A 23,829-nucleotide genomic window follows, 5' to 3' on the forward strand; every position below is an offset into this window, starting at 1 on the left:
TGGTTGGAGCATTTGACATACTCCTTTCTAAGAAACTAACAACCGGTTTTCCAAGGTGATGTACCATTGTACATCCCCACCAGCAGTGTATTATTTCCAGCTTCTCCACCACTTGGTATTTTAATTTAAATCATTCTTTTTTAATTTTAGTCATTCTAATAAGTATGTATGATAATTCATGGTGGCTTTAATTTGCATTTCCCTGAGAAGTAATGATGTTGAACATTTTTTCATGTGCTTATTTCCTATGCACACATCTTAATCTGGTCAAGTGTTAACTTCCTGGGTTATTTCTTATGAATGAGTTTTGAGAGTTCTTTATATATTCTGGATATAAGTCCTTGTTCACATATATGCTTTGCAATGATTCTCCCCCCAATCTGTGGTTTGGCCTTTTGTTCACTTAACAGTGTATTTTGAAAAGTGGAAGTTTTTATTTTGATGAAATCTAAATTATGAAATTTTTATGAATCTTGCTTTTGGTGTTAAATCTAAGAAATCTTTGCTTAACTTCTTCTGGTTTTAGGCTTTGCATTCATTTCAATGAAGCATTTTGAGTTCATTTATGTTTATGACTGAGGCATGAATCAATTCTTTGCACAGGGATATATCCAATAGTTCCAGTCCTCTTGGTTGAACAGACGTCTCGTTCTCCACCTGTGTTTCCACCTTTGTCAGAAGTCCATTGCCAGGTATGTATGAATCTACTTCTGGACCATCTGTTCTATTCCAGTGATTTTTTTTTTGTCTATCTTATACTGATACCATGCTCTTCTAATTACCATAACTTTATTGTAAGTCTTGAAATCAGGTCATGTTTGTGTTGTTCAAGGTCCTTGAAATTTTCTATATGACCTGTACAATCAGCTTGTTGTTTTCTACCAACAAATCCTGAGGTTTTTTTTTTTTTTAAAGATTTTATTATTTGATAGAGCACACAAGAAGTGGGCGCGGCAGGCAGAGGGAGAAGGAGACTCTCCGTGGAGCAGGGAGCCCAATGCAGGGCTCGATCCCAGGACCCTGGGATCATGACTGAGCCACCCAGGCTGAGATTTTGATCAGGATCATGTTGACTCTGGGGATCAAAGTGGGGAGCTTAGTATTTGACATACTGTTTGTCATAGTGACAATATGATAACAATATTTAGTCTTCTGACTCTCAAAAAGGTATATGTCTCCATATTTAGGTCTTCAATTTCTATCAGCAATATTTTATAGTTTTCAATTATAAGTCTCACAGTATTGCCAGATTTATCCTTAAGTACTTCATATTTTTTGATGCTATTGCACACAGATTTTAATTTCAATTTCCAATTGTTCATAGCTAGCATACAGAAATACAGTTGTTTTTAGATGTTAATCTTTATCTGGAAACCTTACTAAACTGTAGATTCCACCAGATTTTATTAATAGATGTTCAATATCTGCAGATAAAGACAGTTTTACTCCTTCCTTCCCAATCTGTATGCTTTTTGTTTCTTTTTCTTGCCTTAGTGCACTGTGCCCCACTATAATGTTGAGTAGATGTGGTAAGAGTGGACATCCTTATTTTGTTTCTGATCTTAGGGGGAAACATTCAATTATTCACCACTAAGTACGATGTTAGTAAGTTTTTCATAGAGGCTATTTTAAGCCCCCTTCTATTCCTAGTTTGCTACCACTTCTTTTTTTAATATCAGTAATCAACAATTTGATTTTTTCCAAAAGCTTTGTCTGTCGAGCTGCATATTTGGATTTTGTTTTTGAAATTTGTTAATATGTGACTTACACTGATTTTCTAATGTTAAATGAACCGTGCATTCTCGGCATAAACCATACTTGGTCATTATGTATTATCCTTTTTGTATCTTGTTGGGCTTGATTTGCTAAAATTTTATTTAGAGTTTTTGTGCCTGTGTTCATGACAGGTACTGGTCTGTGGTTTTCTTTTCTTCTTATAGCTCTGTCTGGTTTCAACTGGGAAGTATTTTCCCATCTTCAATTCTCTAGAAGAGTTTGTATGGAATTATCACTTCTTCCTGACAGGTCTAATTGAATTCACCAGTGAAGTCATCTGGGCCTGGAGTTTTCTTTGTAGAAAGGTTCTTAACAATTAATTCAATTTCTTTAAATAGTCATAGGCTATTTAGGTCATCTGTTAAGTAGGCTTTTGCAATTTGTATCTTAGATGGAATTTCTTCATCTCATCCAAACTGTCAAATTAAGTGATGTAAATTATTCATGACATTCCCTTTTTATTGTTTTAATTTCTGTAGAACCTGTAGTAATGTTCCTGTCTGATCACAAACATTGGTTGTGTCTCCTTTTTTCCCTGATCCCTGTGGCTAGAGGTTAATCAATTTTATTAATCTCAAAGAACCAGCTTTTGTTTTCATTGGTTTTCCTTTGTTTCCTATTTCATTAATTTATGCTCTTTATTTCTTTTCTTCTGCTTCTTGGAAATTATCTGCTGTTTATCCTAGTCTCTAGTAGTAGAAACTGAGGTCACTAATCTGAGACCTTTCTTCTTTTCTGATATAGATAGTGCTATAATTTCCAAGTAGTGCTTTACTGTTACTACACAAACTTGATAATGCTGTTATCATTTTCATTCTGCTCAAAATACTGATTTCCCTTCTGATTTCTTTGACCCTTAAGTTATTCAGAAGTATGTCAGTTGGTTTCTAAATATTTGGGGACTTTCAAGAGATCTTTGTTATTGATTTCTAATTTAATTTTACTGTGGCCAGAGAACATACTTTGTATGATTTGAATCTTTTTGTATTTTTGATATTTGCTTTATGGTCCAGAATAACTCATCTAGGTAGATGCTCCATGTGCACTCAAAAAGCATATATATTCTGCTCTTCTGGGGTGTTCTATAAATGTCAATCAGGTCAAGCTAGTTGACAGTGTTGCTCTTATCTTCTAGAACCTTATTCATGTTCTATCTAGTCTATCAATCACTGAGAGAAGGATACTGAAATCTCCAATTATAATTATATACTTACATCTGTTTTTCCATTTAGTTCTATCAATTTTTGTTTCATATATTTTGAAGGTCTATTATTAGAAACACATTTAGGATTATGTTTGCTTGATTGACTACTTTATTCTAGAAAATAACTTTCTTTATCCCTGGTAATATACTTTCCTCTGGAATCTTTGGTATTAATATAGCCACTCCAGCTTTTTTTTTTTTTTAATGTGAGATATCTTTTTCAATCTCTTTTTTTAGTTTTAACCTTCATATGTCTTTTTATTTAAAGTGTGGTTCTTGAAGGCATCTATTTGGGTCTTGCTTCTTTACCCAATCCAACAATCTCTGCCTTTTAAATTGGGGTATTTAGATAAGTTCTATTTAATGTGATTACTGATATGGGTAAATTTAAGCCTAAGCACCTTCTTTTTTTCTGTTTTTCCCATCTGTTCTCTGTTCCCTTTTTACTTTTATCTGCCCTTTTTTGGATCTTTTTTTTTTTTTTTAAGATTTATTTACTTGTCAGAGAGATAGAGAGAGCCAGCCCAAGCAGGGGGAGTGGCAGGCAGAAGGAGAGGGAGAAGCAGGCACCCCACCGAGCAGGGAGCCTGATGCGGGACTCTATCCCAGGACACTGAGATCATGACCTGAGACTAAGGCAGATGCTTAACCACCTGAGCCACCCAGGCATCCCTCAAGTGAGTCTTCTTAATGATTCTAATTTATCTCCTCTGTTGGCTTATTAGCTCATTATTTTGTTATTTTAGTGGTTGGTTTAGGGTTTATACATCTTTAACTTATCACAGTCTACCTTCAAGTGATAATGTACTACTTCATGTGCATAAGAACTTTACAAGAGCTATTACCATCTCTCCCTCTCCTAACCTCCATATCATTGGCATATATTTTACCTTTACAAATTTTTGAAACTGCATGCTACAGACAGTTAAATTTTAAAGATATTTAAATAATAACTAGATAATGGTTTTATACATTTATTTATATGGTTACCATTTCTGGCATTCTTCACCCCCTTTCTATAACTCGACTATTCCCACCTGTCATTTTCCTTATGCCTAAAGGTCTTCCTTTAACATTTCTTACAGTGCAGATGTGCTGGTGAATTCATTCAGCTCTTATACGCTGGAAAAAATCTTCGTTTAATATTTGTTTTATAAAGTTATTTTGCTGGGTATATTGTAGGTCAACAATATTATTTTTCAAGTACATTAAAAGGTATCATTCTACTATATTCTCCCATGCCTGCTGACAAGAAATCTTGATGTCAACCTTATCTTAATCCCTCTCTATGTAAAATGTCTTTTTTTCCCTCTGCTTTTAAGATTGCTCTTTATCATGTATTTTGAGCAATTTGATTATGATATACCTTGGTGTAGTTTTCTTCATGCTTCATATGTTTGGGTTTCATTGAACTTCTTGAGTATGTGGATCTACAGTTTTCATAAATTTTAGAAATTTTCAGCCATTATGTCTTTAAATATTTTTCTGAACACCTCTCCTATCTTGTCCTCCAGTGATTCCAGTTACATTTATTAGGCTGCTTGAAAGTGTCCCACAGCTCACAGGTGATCTGATCATTTTTCTTGAGTCTCTTCCCCTATGTATTTCATTTTGGATAGCTTCTATTGCTATGCCTTCAGGCGCACTAATCTTTTCATCTACAATGTCTAGTCTAGCATTAATCCCACCCAGTATATTTATTATCTCTGGCACTGTAGTTTTCAAATCTAGAAGTTTGATTTGGATCTTTTTTTTTTTTTAATATCTTTCATGTCTCCACTTAGCTTTTTTTTAACATCCAAAATATAGTAATAATAACTATTTTAATACCCTTGCCTTGGGCGCCTGGGTGGCTCAGTTGGTTAAGCGACTGCCTTCGGCTCAGGTCATGATCCTGGAGTCCCGGGATCGGGTCCCGCATCGGGCTCCCTGCTCGGCAGGGAGTCTGCTTCTCCCTCTGACCCTATCCCCTCTCATGCTCTCTATCTCATTCTCTCTCTCAAATAAATAAATAAAAATCTTTAAAAAAAAAATACCCTTGCCTAATTCTAACATCTCTGGTAGTTCTTGGTTGGTTTGATAGGTTGATTTTTCGCCTCATCATGTTTATATTTCTTGCTTCTTTGCATTCCTGGTAACCTTTGATGGTTAATTTTATGTGTCAACTTGACTACAGAGTACCCAAATTAAACCTTCTTTTTGGGTGTGTCTGTGAGCGTGTTCCCAGGTGAGATTAGCATTTGAGAATCAGTGCACTCAGTAAAGTAGATTGCCCTTACCAGTAGGCATCATCCAATCCACTGAGGGCCTGAACAGAGAAAAGTGTGAAAGGAATTCACCCCTTCCTGCCTGATTCCCTGAGCTGGGACATCAGTTTTCTTCCACCCTTGGTACTCCTGGTTCTCAGGCCTTCAGACCATCAGCTCCCCTTTGGACTCAGCCTGAATTACACCAATGGCTTTCCTGGGTCTCCAGCTTACAGACAGCAGACTGTGGAATTTCTCAGCTTCCAAATGTATATATGTCAATTCTTTATAATAAACCTCTTCTACCTACCTATCTGTGTATGTGGGTCCCATATTTGTTTTGTTTCTCTAGAGAACCTTGACTAATATAACAAACATTCTTGAGCACTATTCTGTTTGTTCAGGTAAATTACTAAGAAATAGTTTCTTTTGGCTCTTGCTTTTTTATGGCTTGTTAGGCAAGACATGAGCAGATTTAGTCTGAGATGAGACCCTTCTGAGTACTTAATCCAATTCTCCTAGAATTATAAGGTATATTCTTGGCCTTGTGTCAGGAACTACTCCCTTTAATCACTTGGACAGTTTCTCTGGCATTGAATAATTTTGTCAAACTCATATGCTGATGAATACTCTAAGGGGACCTTTCACAGATCCCAGAGCTCTCCCTGTGTAGCGCTCTCCTCTTGGTACTCAGCCCTATGAACTCTAGCTGCCTTACTTTCCCGACTCTCAGCTCCATCTCCTCAATTCAGGGTTCCTCACTTCTATGCTACAAGCAGGGAACTCTTTCAATGCAGTAAGTAGGCATAATTGCAGGGCTCACAGCACTGGTTCCCTGTCTTTCAGGCATTGCTGTCCTTTGTTACCTGATATCCAGTGTCTGGAAAACGGTTGCATTTATTTTGTCTGGGTTTTTTTTTTTCTTTTCAGTTGTTTCAGTAAGGAAGGTAAATAAAGCCAGAATCTTGGCTGAATGCAGAAATCATTTGCTTATCTTTAGTAAGATATTAAATTTTTTTAAATTACCCATAGAGGAGGGTAACAACAGGTTTGACGGAACTGAGATGAAACCCAGACTTCTCGGAAGAGACCTTGTTTTATTTATTTATTTATTTATTTTTTAAAGATTTCTATTTATTTCTTAGAGAGAGAGCATGAGTGGAGGAGAGGGGCAGAGGAAGAGGGAGAAGCAGGCTCCCCACGGAGCAGGAAGCCCGATGTGGGGCTCGATCCCAGGACCCTGGGATCAGGACCTAAGTCAAAGGCAGACGCTTAACTGACTGAGCCACCCAGGCGCCCGAGACCTTCTTTTATTAATTGGCATTAAATCTTGTAAATATGTTAGATACTTATAAAACAAAACAAAACAAAAAACATTGAAAAGCAATCCCTAAAAAGTGCAAGCAAAAATGAAACAGTTGACCTAACTGTGAATCAAACTGATGGCAGGACAACAGAAAGGAATGATTTTAAGCATGTACTTGAGGGGTAGAACTTAAAAACAGAAATAACTGCAAAACATCCTGAAAACATTTTCAGTAACAACTGTGGGTGGCAGTGTTGATATTGGTATTTTTAAAACTGTTTGAATATTGTAAAATAAAATAAATAAGTATGTTGACATCAATTGAAAACTGGGATTTCCAACACCAGAGAAATAAAATACATGTGTAAGGTAGATGAGGTTAAGTAAAATCCCTCTAGCATCCTGAATTTCTTGGGGAATAGCCATATGGCACCAAGATGAATGTTCACACACACAAAAAAACTCCATGTATATCCTAGCTTTGTCCTCTGAAAGGGCCTAGAAATGATGGCCAACTCAAAAGCAATAAGCAATCTTAGTACCCAGATTGTAGTCTTTAAATACCATTTCCCATTAAAAGGGATCAAGGACTCCCTAGAGAAATGACTCTTTCATGATCTGGGCAAGAAAAATGTAGAAGATGAGCTTAGAACATCTTGCCACACTAGAAAGCAAGAAAGGTATCAGTGACCACTGGATGGTGTCAAAAAGGCCCAGAAGCCAAGCTGAAGAGGCTCCCACTAGCCAAAACTGAGAGAAATTGAGCACTGATAAGAATAAGAACTACAGGGGTGCCGGCTGGCTCAGTCAGTTGAGCATTTGCCTTCGGGTCAGGTCATGATCTCAGGGTCCTAGGATCCAGTCCCACATTGCGCTCCCTGCTCAGCAGGAAGTCTGCTTCTCCCTCTCCCTGCCACTCCCCCTGCTTGTGCTCTGTCAAATAAATAAATAAATAAAATCTTAAAAAAAAAAAAACTACAGCTGATTAAAACACCCCAAATATTTTTAAATTCATGACGTCATAATGATTAGAAAGAGTTAGAGGAAACACACCAAAAAATCCCTTTGGCATCTTTTGATAAAGCCAGGAAGACAAGTCATTATTTTGGAAACTATTTAAATAGAATCAAATATTTATACTGCCTGAACTATTCAAACCAAATCTCAGTGTAAAGAAAACTTGATTATAAACTTTTTTGTGGAAATATCCCGGCCTTTAAATGAAGCAGGAACAATATAATCAGCATATCAGCATTTTGCAGCCTATAATATATTAACAGATTTAGTCAATATCACCAATGACTAGTGACATCAAAAACAGAGGGAAAGGGGTGCCTGAGTGGCTCAGTCAGTTAAGCTTCCAACTCTTGATTTCAGCACAGGTCCTGATCTCAGGGTCATGAGATCGAACTCTGAGTTGTCTTCTGTATTCAGCGTGGAATCTGTCTGAGATTCTCTCTCTCCCTCTCCCTCCGCCCCTCCCCGTGCTTGTGTGCATGCTCTCTCTCTTTCTCTCTCCCTCTCTAAAATAAATAAACAAAATCTTTAAAAAAAAATAGAGGGACATCTAGTCATTAGATGCCTCCTGCTGAAAGTACCCATCTCCTGTTAAGTATCCTTGCCAATCAATACTGAACCTGAATCTGACTACCAATTCCCAGCAAACATAAAGAGCCAGGGAAACGTGATCAGTTACACTGGGGGATGTGGTTAGCAAAATGCAGTCCATGATAACCCCTAGAAGCCAAACAAACCTGTTTCTGCAATGAATACATTACAACAACAAACAAGAGGAGAAATCTACAGAGTAAATGATATACTTGCCCTCCCACTGAAATAACTAGAGAATCAGGTAGAGAACAACAGGCAGCCCATGACTGTGACCCCTGAGAGAAGGAAAACAAATGAGTTGAGCCTGGAGTTCACCCAGCTTTCTACCAGTAGGCACATTCTCGACCCCAGTACAGAGAGGGAGATACCACACTGAGTCCACCAATCTCGCTGAGGAGGTGGAGACCAGAGTCCAGGGAGACTGAGGCACCTGAACCGGGCAGGGAAAAGCATCGGAAAGATGGGAACTACAAAAAAAAAAAGAGTTCCAGAAATCTGCAAGGGGGTTTCCTTCAATCTTTGCTGAATCTGAAGCAGCATCTGTACAAGGTGAGATTTATAAGGTGAGATCTGAGGATGGGCAAAAAGAACATCTGCCAGGAAGCTGGAAGCTGAACAATTTCCAGAGTTAACCTGGGCCTGGAGGCAAACAGTGTTCCAGCCAGTGAGAGCGACCTGACCCTTCTGAACGCTCAAGGCATTCAGCAGATTCCAGAAGAATCACACTCTAGGAGCAGGGCTACACTAGCTCTAGAGTAAAGACTACCATGTACACATCCCTAACAAATCTTAAAAATAAGACTGGAAAGGATCAAGCTGGTCCACAAGTAACAACAGTCTAGGCAGAGCAAACTCCCAGCACTGTTTAAAAGGAAGCCACTAGGGCGCCTGGGTGGCTCGGTCGGTTAAGCGACTGCCTTCAGCTCAGGTCATGATCCTGGAGTCCCTGGGATCGAGTCCCACATCGGGCTCCCTGCTCTGCTTCTCCCTCTGACCCTCTTCCCTCTCGTGCTATCTCTCATTCTCTCTCTCTCAAATGAATAAAATCTTAAAAAAAATAAAATAAAAGGAAGCCACTAAAAACCAGGCACTCAACAATGTAACATTCACAGCACCTAGCATCCAGCAACAACAAATCACCAGACGTGTAAAAAAGCAGGAAAATATGTCCCATGAGGAGGAGATAAATCAATCTCTAAAAATAGAATGAGAAATTGCAACAAAGATGACAGAATTAATTTGCTTAAAAGAACTTTAAAGAATTATTTTGAAGTATATTAAGGATTAAAACAAAGCCACGACCATATGACAAAAGGTGGAAGATATAAAATAGAATTAAGTGCAACTTTTAGAGCTGAAAAATAAAATACCAGAAATGAACATTTCACTTGATGGGCTTAACCAGATTAGATACTACAAAAGATCAATGGATGTGAAGACAGTAACGGAAATATTTAAACAGAAGCAAAGACATAAGAGACTGAAAAACAATGAAAAAAGAACAGGGCCTCAATGACCTGTGGAACTCTATAGTGGTCTTAATATACATGTAATTAGATTCCAAGAAGGAAAGGCAAAAGAAGAGGGATACCAAAAAAATCTAAAGAAATAATGTGAAAACTCATCAAACTGTACACAGTAAGAGTGAATTTTACTAAAAGTAATCACGTTTTAATTAACCTGACTTTTCTAAAAAGCTGGGTGAACTCCAGGCTCACCTCATTTGTTTTCCTTCTCTCAGGGGTCACAGTCATGGGCTGCCTGTTGTTCTCTACCTGATTCTCTAGTTATGTCAGTGGGAGGGCAAGTATATCATTTACTCTGTAGATTTCTCCTCCTGTTTGTGTTTATTCACAGATGACATGACCATCTATCTACACAGAGAAGCCTATGAAATCTGCAAAAAAAAAAATCCTAGAACTAATAAATTTTTTTATCACTGCAAACTTTGTTTATTCATGATTCCTTATCTGTTCGATTCAGATACATTTAAAACCTACTGTACTTGGCCTATCTAAGTCCTGAATTGTTATTATCATTTTCTTTTTTTTAAATTTTTTATTGTTATGTTAATCACCATACACCATTAGTTTTTTGATGTAGCGTTCCATGATTCATTGTTTGTGCATAACACCCAGTGCTCCATGCAGAACGTGCCCTCTTTAATACCCATCAGCAGGCTAACCCATCCCCCCAACCCCCTCCCCTCTAGAACCCTCAGTTTGTTTTTCAGAGTCCATCGTCTCTCATGGTTCGTCTCCCCCTCCGACTTACTCCCCTTCATTCTTCCCCTCCTGCTATCTTCTTCTTTTTTTATAACATATATTGCATTATTTGTTTCAGAAGTACAGATCTGTGATTCAACAGTCTTGCACAATTCACAGCACTCACCATAGCACATACCCTCCCCAATGTCTATCACCCAGCCACCCCATCCCTAGAACTAATAAATTTAATAAGGTATTAAGATACAAGGTCAATATACAAACACCAACTATATTTCTATAAACACAAAACAACTGTAAATGAGATGTAAGAAAGACACAATTTACAATATCAAAAGTCATGAAATACACAGGTATAGTAAACAATATGCATGAAACCTGCACACACAGACTAAGGAAGTTTTTCAGCAGTGTCTTGTAGGTCTCTTATAGATCTTTAGATCTAAATGTGGAGATGAACTTAGTTCTTGGATTAGAAGCCTCAGTATTTGTTGATATCAGTTCTTCTAGATTCAACATAGTAACAAAATCTCACCAAGTTTTTTATAGAAATTGCTGTTGGTTCTAAAATTTATATGGAAATGCAAAGAAACTGAAATAGCCAAAACAATTTTGCCAAAGAACTACCGGATTCCAAGACCTACTATAAAGCAATACTAATCAGAAAAGTGTGTTATTATCTGAGAATAGAAATATAAATCAATGGAACAGAACAGAGTCCAGAAAGATCCACAAATATGATCAGCTGATTTCAACTAAAGGTGCCAAGGTAATCTCAAGGGAAAAGAAATGCTACAGAAGCAAATGGATAGCCACAGAAGGAAAAAAAATGAAATGTGGCACCATTCACAAAACTTAACATGGAACAGAGACCTAAGCATGACTATAAAACTTCTGGAAGAAAACATGAGAAAATAGTTGCATCTTTGGAATAGCCTATGATTCCTTAGGCAGGAAACAAAATGCACTAACCATAAAAGTAAAAATTAATAAAATGTTATTCTATCAAAATTACAAATTTGCTCTTCAAAAGCAATGTCAAGAAATTGAAAGGTCAGGACATAAACTGGAAGATATTATTCTTAATATATATCTGACAAAGGAGTTGTATCCAAAATATACGAAGAACTCTTAGACCTTAATATTTAGAAGGAAAAGAACCCAATTTAAGAAAGGGCAAGGGGCGCCTGGCTGGCTCAGTCGGTTAAGCGTCTGCCTTTGGCTCAGTTATGATCTCGGTCCTGGGACTGAGCCCTAAGTCAGGCTCCCTACTCAGCAGGGAGTCTGCTTCTCCCTCACCCTCTGCCCCCCGCCTCATGCTCACTGTCTCTCAAATAAATATAATCTTAAAAATTTAAAAAGGGGCAAAAGAGGGGCACCCGACTGGCTCAGTCAGAAAAGTACAAAACTCCTGATCTCGGGGTAATGAGTTCGAGGCCCACGATGGGTGTAGAGATTACTTAGATAAATAAACTTTAAAAAAAGGGCAAAAAAAAATACATAAATAAATTTAAAAAGGGCAAAAGATTTGAAAAGCTATTTCACAGATGAACACACAAAACATATGGCCACATGAAAAATTGCTCAACATCATAAATCATCAAGAAATATAATTAAAACCACAAAGATATGCCTACTGGAATGACTACAATTTACAACTGATAATACCAAGTGTTAGCAAATATGTGACCAACTGGAAGCCTCCTAAGTTGCTAGTGGAAGGATAAACTGGGACAGTTACTTTGAGAACTGTTTGGCAGCTTCTTTTAAGATAAACTGACCATATGGCTAGGCAGTTTCACTCCTAGGTATGAGTCCATTTTATAATTATAATTTTACAACAGGAAAACCTACTCTATAGTGAAAAAAAAGTGTTGCCAAAAGCAGGTGGTGAGGGAGCTACACTGGGAAGGTATATGAGGAACTTGTTTGAATGAAGGAAATGTTCTGTGTCTTGGTTATGATTGTTTTTACATGAGTGAATACATTTGTTAAAACTCAATGAGGGGCGCCTGGATGGTTCAGTCAGTTATGTGTCTGCCTTTGGCTGAGGTCATGATCCCAGGGTCCTGCGATCAAGTCCCGCATCGGGCTCCTTGCTCAGCAGGAAACCTGCTTCTCCCTCTGCCTGCCGCTCCCCCTGCTTGTGCTCTTTCTCTCTCTGACAAATAAATGAAACCTTAAAAAAAAAAAAAAAAAACCTCACTGAGCTGTATTCTTAAAATGGGTACCCTTTATTGTATATAATTTATATCTGATTAAAGTTGATTTAAGATATATAGCGAACTACTACAACATCTGGACCTCAACAAGATCCTGATTTTAACAAGAACAATTTTTAAAAAGCAGGGGAGGGGATTTCGAATGTGCCCAACATTGGGTGATATTAAGGAATTACTGTTAAGCCGGGTAATGAGCCCATGGGTTCATTTTACAATTGTCTATGCTTTTGTTATGTTTGAAATTTTCCATGATAAAAAACACTTAAAAAAAGCATAACTTCAAATATGTTAAGGGTTACTATGTAGAAAAATAATCCAATTCTAGGAGGAGTCATGTGGAAGAAAATCTGGAGTCAATAAGAGAATGAACACGCCAAGACAGCTATCAATGAGTGGGCTTGTAAGGTTAGGATACTCACGCTAGGAACTGCTGACACCCAGATCCCCTAACTACCTGCCAGGTTTCAGGAGAGGAAATTACTGCAATTTATGAAATTGGAAAAGCTGCCCTCGAAGGTCCCTTCCCGCTCCAAGGTTCCATTATCTGTGGATCCATGAATCTGACTTCTGGTTCAGTGTCCCTGAACAAGTCAGCACCCCATTCCTCCCCAGCCCTACCAAATAATTATCTATTCTATTTGATACTTCACAAAAACTATTTCAAATATTTTCCATTTTCCCCAATTTTCATATATATTTGATATGTCATTTTCTTAAATCTTTTCAAAATCAAAATCATGCTTTGTACCTCTTAGAATCTTGTACTACTAACACAATACTCTATACACACTGGGCCATCAAAATGCTTTCTTGACAACACCTTTCAAGTCAATGTTACTTTGTAACACTGTGCCCTTGTCCCTCACCACTCCTGTCTGTGTCTTCTCCCACCATCCTCCAAGCAGAGACCCTGTCCTATACCACATCTGCGTACTCCCAACCCAGGCCTGGGTCAGGGCTCTGTGCATATTTCACAAAGGAAATGAATAAAGAATTCCTCCCACATTTAGAGCCTGTTAAATTTCTGAAGTGACAAGGATTCATTCTGATGATCAAATCTGAATTCTGAGACTGCCCCAATCACTGAAAATGTCATTATTCTAACTGCACAGGTCACACACACCTTTATGTGGGTGGCTGCAAACCACCACAACCACAGGGAAAACTGAAAAACCTCTCCCATCCTGGTGGCCTTTCTCCTGAATTTCTCAGGTATTCAATGTCTTTATACTGCCCTCTGACCATCCAAATGAGAAGTACACAGAGGGTGAGATCCTACAAAATGCCAGGTACTGCATTAGACATTTTATTATCAATTCATTTAATTCTTCCAACAATTGGAGTAGGTATTATCTGCATTTGGAAGATGTCTGACAGCTACACAAAGTTTAGTAATTTGCCCAAGCTTCTAAATGATGAATCTGGGATTTGAAATCAGATCATCCTGGCTCAAAACTCATGCAGTTTTATGGAACAGAAAAGAAAAAAACAACTCTTTCCTACACCAGTCTTGAAATAACAGAACCTAGTGGAAAAATATTTTTGTATGGGGGAGGATACTTTCTCCATAGGTCCAAGGAAAACCTGGCCTCCAACTTCAGAAAGCTTGCTCATTCCCAGAATTTACCAAGAAAAATGTCCAATTTCAACAAATACCACAAGGGGGAGCTAAGTCCTAAAAAGCTTAGATACGCTTCCAGATAGATTAAATGTCTCATTTGGATCATGACTCCCTTAAGAAAGATAAATCTGAATAGATACTGTCACAAGTAGCTCTTTCGAAGAAATCTAACCACATCCCTTTCCTACTTAAAACCTTCCAAGGATCCCCATCCCAAACAATGTAACACTACCTGTCATGATACACAACTTCCTTTAAGGTTGACCTGTCTTCCTCCAAAGACCACCCCCTCTGACTGCTCAACATCAACAAGGCTTCCTCGGCTTCCTCAAAAGGCCTTTTCTTTTGTAATAACTTCCATCTCTCTGACCATGTTATTTCTTTGGCCTAACTGCATGCCACACCCGTCTCCCTCCTCCCAATCCTTCTATTCAGCAACACCCTGCACATCAAACTCCCATTCGTCCTTCAACTCCTCCCAAAACACGTCTCAGCTAACTTCTGACCTTCTCTGCCCATCCTCCCACCACGATGAATCAATTTATCCAACACATCATTCTGCCATCAGGTAAATACTTTCTGCCCATATCATGTCTCCAGTGAAAGTCTTTATCTACCTGCTAGACTAAAAGGTCCTTGAGGGGAAGAGCCATGTTTTACAGGTATATACCCAGCACTGACACATCGCAGATCCTCTCCAAGGACTGAACTGTGCTAAGAACCCATCAGATTATACACTTGTGTTTTGTTTCTGAGGCTAACATCAAAGGAGCAGCAGAAATTTCCATAAAGACATTTTAAGCTCTTTACTTCATGCTCAAGATCAACTCAAAAACTGTAATTAATCAACATTCTATCTGAAGAAACTATGTATGTAGAACTTACCGTCTTAGTTAAATAAAATATGAATGAAGATATTAAAAGAATTGCATTTTCCAAAGGTGTGACACTTGCTGGCTCTTCAGCATTTGTTTCTAGTTGCTTTTTTGCATCAACAGTGTCAACAGGACTGCTTTCTGTTGTAATTATCCCTAAAATTGAGGATGAAAATTAATATTTTATTTTATGCTTCAGAGTAAGACTTGTTCCTCTCCATTCAAAATACTTATTGAGTGCCCACTGAATATTAATCAGTGGCTTCTCTCAAAGACTTATCTGGTTTAAGGGCACATCGCTGGTTCAGTTGGTAGAGCATGTGACTCTTAATCTCGGGGTCGTGAGTTCGAGCCCCACGTTGGGTGTAGAGATTATTTAAAAAATATTTACTAAAAAAAAAAAAGACATAGTTTTTATATGTCTTATATAAAGACTTATATAACTTACAAAGAATTATAAAAAGAAGGGGCACCTGGGTGGCTCAGTCGGTTAAGAGTCTGCCTTCGGCTCAGGTCATGATCCCAGGGTCCCGAGATCGAGCCCTGCATCCAGGTCCCTGCTCAGCAGGAAGTCTGCTTCTCCCTCTCCCTGTACTCCTCCCCCCTGCTCGTACTCTCTCTCTCTCTCAAATAAAATCTTTAAAAAAAGAATTATAAAGAGAACAAAATTCAGAATGCTCATTAGAGCCATCACACCCTTCCATTATGAAATGAACGTATCTCCAACACCATCTACCCCTCACCAAACCCCTCCATCATGTCCCTGGCAAAGCAACTGCTACCTGAACAATATTCAGTCATGGGAATTGAGAAAAGCAGAATTTTATGTTTTTTCCACATAGACACAGTTGCATTTAACAAACGTTCATTTAGTGCTGGTGAAGCACTGTGTTAGAAATTTCAGGCAAACGATGAATAGAAAAGTGTCAGTTTGCAGACCTGCAGGTGGGATACACCAGTGTTTAGCATGGTGTCTGGCACCAGGCAGGCACTCAGTGATTGCTTACCAAACAGAGGAATGACAGCTACACAAAAAAGAATATGGTAAATGCCCAGAGACACTAACAGGAACTGCTTACAGGGAGAGGGCTGGCCTGGAGCTCTGCATAAGAAGTAGGATTCCAGCATTGCCTGAAAGGGTTTCACCTGAGGAGGTGGTGGAAAGGGGATTTCAGTTTGAATTACTTGAGTCTGGGACACATCTTATAAACCTCTAGGAGTTCAACAAGCAATTAGTGATGGGTGGAGTAGGGGCCTCTCGTGTCTCTTCCAACCAGAAGATTCCATTCACTATTGATCTATGAATCTGACCTTTGGGGAAGTGTTCCCGGTCAGGTGAGCATCTCTGTGTCTGAGATGCATGAAGGGATATTTGGGAAGATGAGCCTGCAAAGGCAGTTGAAGTCATTTTGTGACAGACCTTAAAGGACAGGGCAAAAAAATCTGTTTTTAATTCTGAAAGCAGAACTTTTCCTAGCCCTGAAAGTTTTTGAGCCAGAGAATAACAAGACTTCGTGGTGTATGATTCATTTTCAACAAGCAGAATCTTTTTGACTTAAAGGAGTTTAGAACGAGAGAGGACACATGAATACAATATCCTCTGGAACACGGGAGACCTCTGATATGTCATTTCTTCTCAAATTTGCAGAATTCCTCCCCATGCTGTGGCTTCTCCCATACTCTGAAGAGAGATGGAGGGTCCACCCAGTTCTACCAGTTCTCACAGTACCACAGGGTAATGCTATAGCCATGGTTAGAGGCCACAACCTCTAAGAACACAAACACGGTAATGAAATCACGCCACCACAGTGGATTCGTGAAATAACACAGTTAGTTCTTCTTCATTAGAAACCTACTGATATCGTTATCGGGGTTGTATTTTTGTTTTAAACATTTTCCTCAATTCAAGTGAAATGAGTTGCTCTCCACTGAGTGTTTGCTGTGCTCTGTGATGGAAGTCCTCTTCACCAGCCACACCGGACCACCACCCACTGCAAAGTTCTGTACTCTTCCCTACAGTATAAAGATACCTAGGCATAAATTTCCCCCTCACTGTTTTTAAAAAGGTAAAAGAGCTAAGCCACACTGTATTCTACTGGGGGCAGGGCGGGATGGAGGGGACTCAGGAGTGGAGAGAAAACATGGAATTTGTGAGTTTTAACGCAGTGGTTCTCAAACTTTGAACGGATCCGAATTTCCTGGAGGGCTTGTTAAACACAGCTTGTTGGTCTCCTCCCCCAGAGTTTCTGATGCCTCTGGTCTGGTTGAAAACTACTGTTTTAGAACATACGGTTTTTTAAGAATAATATTTTAGATTAAAATTATTCACATAAGTAATGACAGCCAAACACTAGTTTTTGGTTACAGTCTCTGGCCTTTTTCCTACTGCTGATCTCCATCCACCTCAACTCCTGCTTTTCTTTCCCTTCTGGGGTTTCTTTTTTTTTAAACTCACTCATGCCTGTATTATTCTCCTATTATTCTCCATAATTATTCTGATTTCCCACCTTTAAGAACAAATGTCCAGGGGCGCCTGGCTGGCTCAGCTGGTAGAGCATTTGACTCTTGATCTTGGGGTCATGAGTTTGAGCACCACGGGTGCAGAAATCACTTAAATAAATAAATAATTTAAAGGGGAAAAATTTTCCTAGAAGCTCTTCTTTATGAGACATACCTACACTTTGTAGAGAAAAATCTGCAAGCTTTACCTGGATCTTCGTCCTTCTCAGTATTTGGCTGCTGTGGCACTTCTGAGCCACCTTTGTCACCACTCACAGGTTGATCCAACTGGCTGGGCTCTGTGAGAATCTCTACCTTAAGGTCCTCTGCCTTATCTTGTGGGAAATTGTCTTCAAGGTGCGGTTGCATCCCTACAGGGAAGAAGCGTGCATTGGGCTGGCAAAGCCGGCTGACACTCCCCACTCCACCCTTCCCACCGGCAGCTCTCCAAGGCCGTCCACCCCCGGGCGCTTCAGTACTGCCCTCCACATGCGAGTATCCCAGGGAGCACAAATGAGCAGGGAAGTAAGAGTTTCAGCTGCTCTTACCTCACTTCACAGATGGCTAAAATTTATAAAGAAACCCTCATTCCAAGTATTTTATAAACAAACACATTTATGGTAGGGTCTTCAATAACCTAACTTTCCTTGACAAACCAACACATGCTCACACAGATAAAGGTACAGAAGAGAATTCCAGTCAAGTGCAGAAATACTAAGCATCTACTCCACACAGAAAGAACGTGAACTTTCATACATATGCATGCTTATTTCACAGAACTAGCACAGTGGAGGGCATTATGTACAAAGGCAGTCTGCTGAAGTACCTCTCAAATATTTTCAGAGTATGTCTAATCAACAAAAAGAGGGAACCCATTTCTTTCCCCAAGAGGCTCGGGGCAGCAAAGATGAATGTCTTTAAAGCCTCAGGGTTTACCCTGAAAATTTCTAAGAGTTTTGCATTCTAATGCAAAATAGATCTGCTCTGATTACACACAAAAATGTTCCCCTCCCAAATTCTCAGGAAAAATTGGCCCTCTGGGAAGACACATTTATTCTGTGACTTTATGTCCCCCTGGTACTCTACCATAAGCCTCAGCTCAAATACCTTAGTCTGAAAAGCATGGGGACACAGAATAGGGCACGGAACTAGGAATCAGGTTATATTAGGATCTTGGCTCAGGGTCAATTCAATCACTATTTACAGGAAGGCTTCTATGTGTCAAGCGCTGTGTTTAGAAAGCTCTGCATCCTGGTTCAGTCACTGATTAATCTGAATACAAGAATCCTAGGGCCCAGTAGAATTTAACTGACCTAAGTGCTCCAAAGAGGCAAGAAAGAACATGACACCCACAAAAGATGAAAACAGGGGCAGGTGGGGGAGGGGAATGAAGAAACTCAGGCAAGGCATCAATTTTAACATTATGCCACGGGTGCCTGGGTGACTCAGTCGGTTAAGCGTCCAACTCTTGGTTTCAGCTCAGGTCATGATCTCAGGCTCATGGGGCTCAATCCCATGAGCTCGTCAGGCTCCAAGCTCAACCTGGAGTCTGCCTGAGATGCTCTCCCTCTGCCCCTCCCCCTGCGCTCTCTCTCTAAAATAAATCTTTTTTTAAAATAAATAAACATTACGCCAACTAATCCTTGGTCAGAGAGCAGTCACTTTGTGCTTAAGAAACCATGTTCCAAAGAGCCCTTTCAGAGGCTTCCAGTTACGGAATAACTTACAGGGATGCAAGGCAGAATATAGGGAATATAGTCAGTGGTGCTGGAAGTCTTGTATGGTGACAGATGGGAGCTCCGCTTGCAGTGAGCAGAGCGGACCAAACCACTATGCTGCACACCTGAAACTAATGTAACACTGTGTGTCAGCTATACTTCACTCAGGGTGCCTGGCTGGCTGAGACAGAACAACATGCAACTCTGACCTTAGCGTCATGAGTTCAAGCCTCACGTTGGGCGTAGAGCTCACTTGAAAAGAAAAAGTTTCCTTTTGAAAACGCTACCAGTCTCACCTGTCCAAAGGGGAAAACAGAGTGAGAAATCCTTACCAAGGCTCCTGCCTGAAAGAAGGCAGAAAGGGACACATGGATGTCACAGTGCTGTTGTCCCTTACCTTCAGGTACACTGTAAACTAGACAGAGCTTTACAAGTAAGGCAGGAGGCACTTCAGCAGCGCCCCCCGCGCCCCCCCCCCCACTTCTCCGGCGCGCCCCCACGAGGCCACAGGCGGGCACTTTACCTTCCGTGGAGCTGCCCCAGCCTTCCGGGGGGAGCTGTGCCGTGGTCAGCGGTGCAGCCTCCTCCACAGTCTCCTCCACGGTGGAGTGTTTGTACCTGACGAAATAGATCAGGTCTTGAATATCATCTAGTACTGCCGCCTCTTCAAATATGTTATCTTCCCTCATTCCCATATCTCTGTTTTCGGTTACACGGGAATCAAGCATTTTCTCTGCTACGCTCAGAATGTGTGACTCGGAGGCACGGAAGACCTTATCCAGGACTTTTTCCACATTATAGGGTAGGCTCTCCTGCTGTGCGGACTTCAGCTTTAACGACATCTCGTGGAACATGGCTTCCAGTTCATGGACATCAAAGTACTTCTGGAACCTTTGCAGAGACTGCTGTTCTTTAAAGAAGCTGCCGATTATAGGCAAGTCCTTCACTTCATGGCTGCGCGCCCGCTCCCCCACTATATGTGGCGTCCAGTGTGGCTGGGCATCTTTGTGCTCCTCAGTGGCAGACCCCTGGCTCTCTGTGTCCGCGAACCTCTCAAAGTCCCCCTGGTCCTCTTCCAAGAGTTCGTCTACCCCAGGCTTCTGTACGGATTCCTCAAGGCTATCTTCTTGAAAATTATCAGTATCTTGATTCTGAAACATTTCACCCAACCCTAGAGTCTGATTTTTTTTGTCAGGAGAGTCCCTTACTTCAGGTGCTCTCTGTGCTTTCTGAGCTACAAGAGGGCTTTCTGTTTCCACCACCCCGCTACCCACTTCCCTGGCCCCTGTGTCTACCCCTTCGCCCAAAGTTTCTCTTTTTTTCTCAATTTCCAAAATACTACTGGTTTCTTCTTTGCTTCCTTCTGTTTCTGCATCAGGATTAATGGGGCCTAAACCAGCTCTTGCGGGGGCCTGTGGATTAACATCTAGCCGCCCGCCCTGGATCTCAGGGCTTTGTTCTTTAGACTGTTTTGCACTTAGTGCATTTTCATCCTCCAGGAGTTCTTCCGGGCTATAATCGTCATCTGCCTCTGTTTTCTCAGCTTGGAAACCTGGGCCTTCCGGGCCATCTGTCTGGCCTGTTGCCCCCAATTCCCGCGAGCCCACCAGGGGCTTGTGAGGAGCAAACTCTTCACCTGAGGAGTCCTCTTTGACCTCCTCCTTGGAGAGCCTTATCTTCTCATCCATCTGCTTACTGTGGCTAGCAGCCTCTTCTCTTCCTTGTGGCCAAGAAAGATTTCTTCCCAAAATGGGGCCCTCTTCTTCCGGTTCTCTTGGCAAACCAATTTCATCCAGAGGGGAGGATCTAGGTTGATTCTGAGTCTTAAGAAGCTGTTCCTCTTTAAATTCCTCACTTGGATGCTCCACTGAGAGTGTGTGTGGTTTTGACCCACTTACTAAAACGTGTACTTCTTCCACATTGTCTTTGGATGCATTACGCTGATTACCTCCCAGCAATGGTGCAATATCCACAGATTTCTGACCAATCTTTTCCTTGTTCACTTGACTCCCTGAAGCTTTAGGTACCTGTTCACGTTCTAAGCCGCCTCCCAAAATCTGCTCTCCAGGCTTTTCTTCAGGGAGCATTCCTTTTGAAATATGAACAGCTGCTCCTTTTAGGTCATTTTCTTTGTTATCGAAGGCTGACTCCAACATTTCTTTACCCTTTCCAGCAGATGGCAAAGAGCCAGGGTCACCGCTTTGAGGAGAACCGTGTGCAGTCATGCCTTCCTGCTTCTCCTCCTCCAACCGCAGCTCAGCCTGTGCCAGGCCCCTCTTGGATTCTGCGACTTTCATCCCTTTTCCTGTAATGTGAATTTCTGGGTCTTTTTCATTATTTGTTTTAGGGACATCTACAGTCAAAAGAGGATCTTCTGCCCTTTTAGGGTCAATGTAATCCGTGGCTGATCGTGGTTTCCCCCACTTGCTATGTGGGACAAACGCATCAACACCTTCTTTTCCTTCCTCTGAATCAGAACTCCCTAAACGCACACCTGTTTGTCTGTCACCTTCTGTGAAGGAGAACATAGTATCCTCCCAGGATGTTAGTATACTTTTATCATAGTTTTTGATGCCAGGGGGCTGCGTTGCCTCAACTTTATCCTCTTCATTGGAACTCTGCTCTCTATCTGCTGAGTATTTCTCAACTCCAGACTTCACTGGAGTTCTTACATCTTCTCCGCCGTGAGTGAAGGTCAGTAACGGCAGCTCATCAAAGTCTTCTTCATTCTCCTCCTCCTCCTTGCCAACTGTGTAATACTCGGTATCCAATTCCTCATCAAAATCATCTTCTAATGAAGTAACAAGTCTGGTTGTCTCGTCATCCGATACAAGTGCATCAGCAGTTGAGCCAAATTTGGTTTTTAAGTCCAGAGTCATTTCTTTTTTCAAAAGTCTGTAAGCATCAATCTTCTCCTGTTCACTCAAGACCTGAGAACCATTGCTGGTTTTGTTGTTTTCACTTTCTGGCACTTTTAGTTTATCCTGTAGCATTTCCTCAAAAGGTCCAAATGAAGATGGGTCTCCCTGAGCACGACCTGCTTGACTGTTTACATGGGGGTGGTTATTCTGAGCCCCAGATCTTTCCTTGAGTTCCTTAGTACTTTCTGAGAAGACACTTTCACTCTCCTCTGAGTTAACTTCTACTGGTTCAGGTTCAAGGTTGCTTTCCTCAAATACTTCAGGAGGGGTGTCCTCACGCTGAGGTTTTTCTATAGCTTTCTCAGAATCTCCAGTTGCAGAATTGTACAATTCCAAAAATCCTAAAAGTTCTTCTACATTATAATTATCAAAATCATCTCTTCCCCCATCAAAACAAACAAAATCTGTCTCCTGCAAGAGAAGAAAAAAAAAAAAGCATGTCACTAAGTATAAGAGCAAACTCTTACCCATGCTAGTGACAGAGATAATCCCAAATTAGCTCTGGAGGGGGTTCCGTGTCTACCTTGGGCAACAACTCTTCTTGGGTAGTGAAGGAATATAGAAGCTGGAATCCACTTTTCCCTGGTTCCCTGCTTCCATGGAGAAGGACTCCTACCTGAGTACTACTCCTGGCTGCCCTTTGCTGTCTCTTCCCCAGGGGAAACATGATTCATGTGGCTGGTGCCTTTGCTCTGTACCATCCCTGTTTTCTGTTTGGGGGACCTGCTGGAGGGAACACACATCCTCTCCCCCACCATGCTGTCAGTTTTACAGGGAGAGTCCTCCAGGGGTGGCCCCCCATTAGCTAGCTCTGTCTGTGGCTGGGCAGTTGGTCTTATTCTAGACTACAAAGTTAGAAAGCCCACTATTTCTGCAAACTGAGCCATGTTCACTGAAAAGCTTTATCAATAAATAATAGTGACAATTTGGTCTCCATGTGCCTGACTCCTGGGTCTCTCAATTTGTTCTGAGCACAAGTGGAGAAAACACAGGGTGTCATTTACTGGGTCCTTCAACTCCCAATATCTATGCCTGATGTTCTGGGAATTCATCTCATAATAATATGTGCAGAAGAAGCTGGAAGACCACCAACCACCTTCCCTATCACTGTGCCCTCCAGGCTGTACTTCTGTTTACCCCACTAGAGACAGGCAGAATCACCTTGCTGTCAAGATCTAAGTCTACACAGATTTTTTTTGGCTCGTATTTTCTTTAGATTGGAAAAGATAAATCAGCTTAGGAAGTGTCTTATTAAAACACAGAGGCATGGGAACTAAACATTTAAAGGCACGAAGAAGGGTGTCAAGGGGGCTCCCCACTTAATTCTTACCTCAAATACAACTTGAAAACAAGATTCAGTAAGGAATATACTCTACTCTAAATCAGGGTTTTAGATGTCATTAAGATCTGCTTTCAGAACTATCCATAAATCCATATTCTTCCTTTCCTCCAAAAATAAACAAATTGATATAAAAGGAATCATACACAGAGGGAAAGTTAAAAAGCCGACAAAGATAATTCTCTTCTCCTAACTAAACTTTCACAGAAGTCTGAGGAGCCCTGACCAGTGCGGTAGGGATGGATGATTTCTTCTTTTCACCACAT

At 40.5% G+C, this 23,829-nt stretch overlaps 1 protein-coding gene across 4 annotated transcripts in view; it reads right to left on the reverse strand.

Annotated features, from left to right (window-relative positions):
- The window catches only part of MIA3 (MIA SH3 domain ER export factor 3), a 56,017-nt gene that overhangs the window by 23,632 nt on the left and 8,556 nt on the right, over window positions 1-23,829 (reverse strand). For all 4 annotated transcript variants that reach the window (XM_025892144.2, XM_025892146.2, XM_025892142.2 and 1 more), the window contains exons 4-6: window positions 19,827-22,635; window positions 17,795-17,956; window positions 15,097-15,242 (exon numbers count right to left, since the gene is read on the reverse strand). In XM_025892144.2, coding sequence (XP_025747929.2) covers window positions 15,097-15,242; window positions 17,795-17,956; window positions 19,827-22,635 — 3,117 coding nt within the window. The remainder of the gene's footprint in view (window positions 1-15,096; window positions 15,243-17,794; window positions 17,957-19,826; window positions 22,636-23,829) is intronic.

The sequence above is a fragment of the Callorhinus ursinus genome, unplaced genomic scaffold (assembly GCF_003265705.2).
Source record: "Callorhinus ursinus isolate GAN/ISIS: 27379988/994484 unplaced genomic scaffold, GSC_fseal_2.0 scaffold54, whole genome shotgun sequence".
NCBI lineage: Eukaryota > Metazoa > Chordata > Mammalia > Carnivora > Otariidae > Callorhinus > Callorhinus ursinus.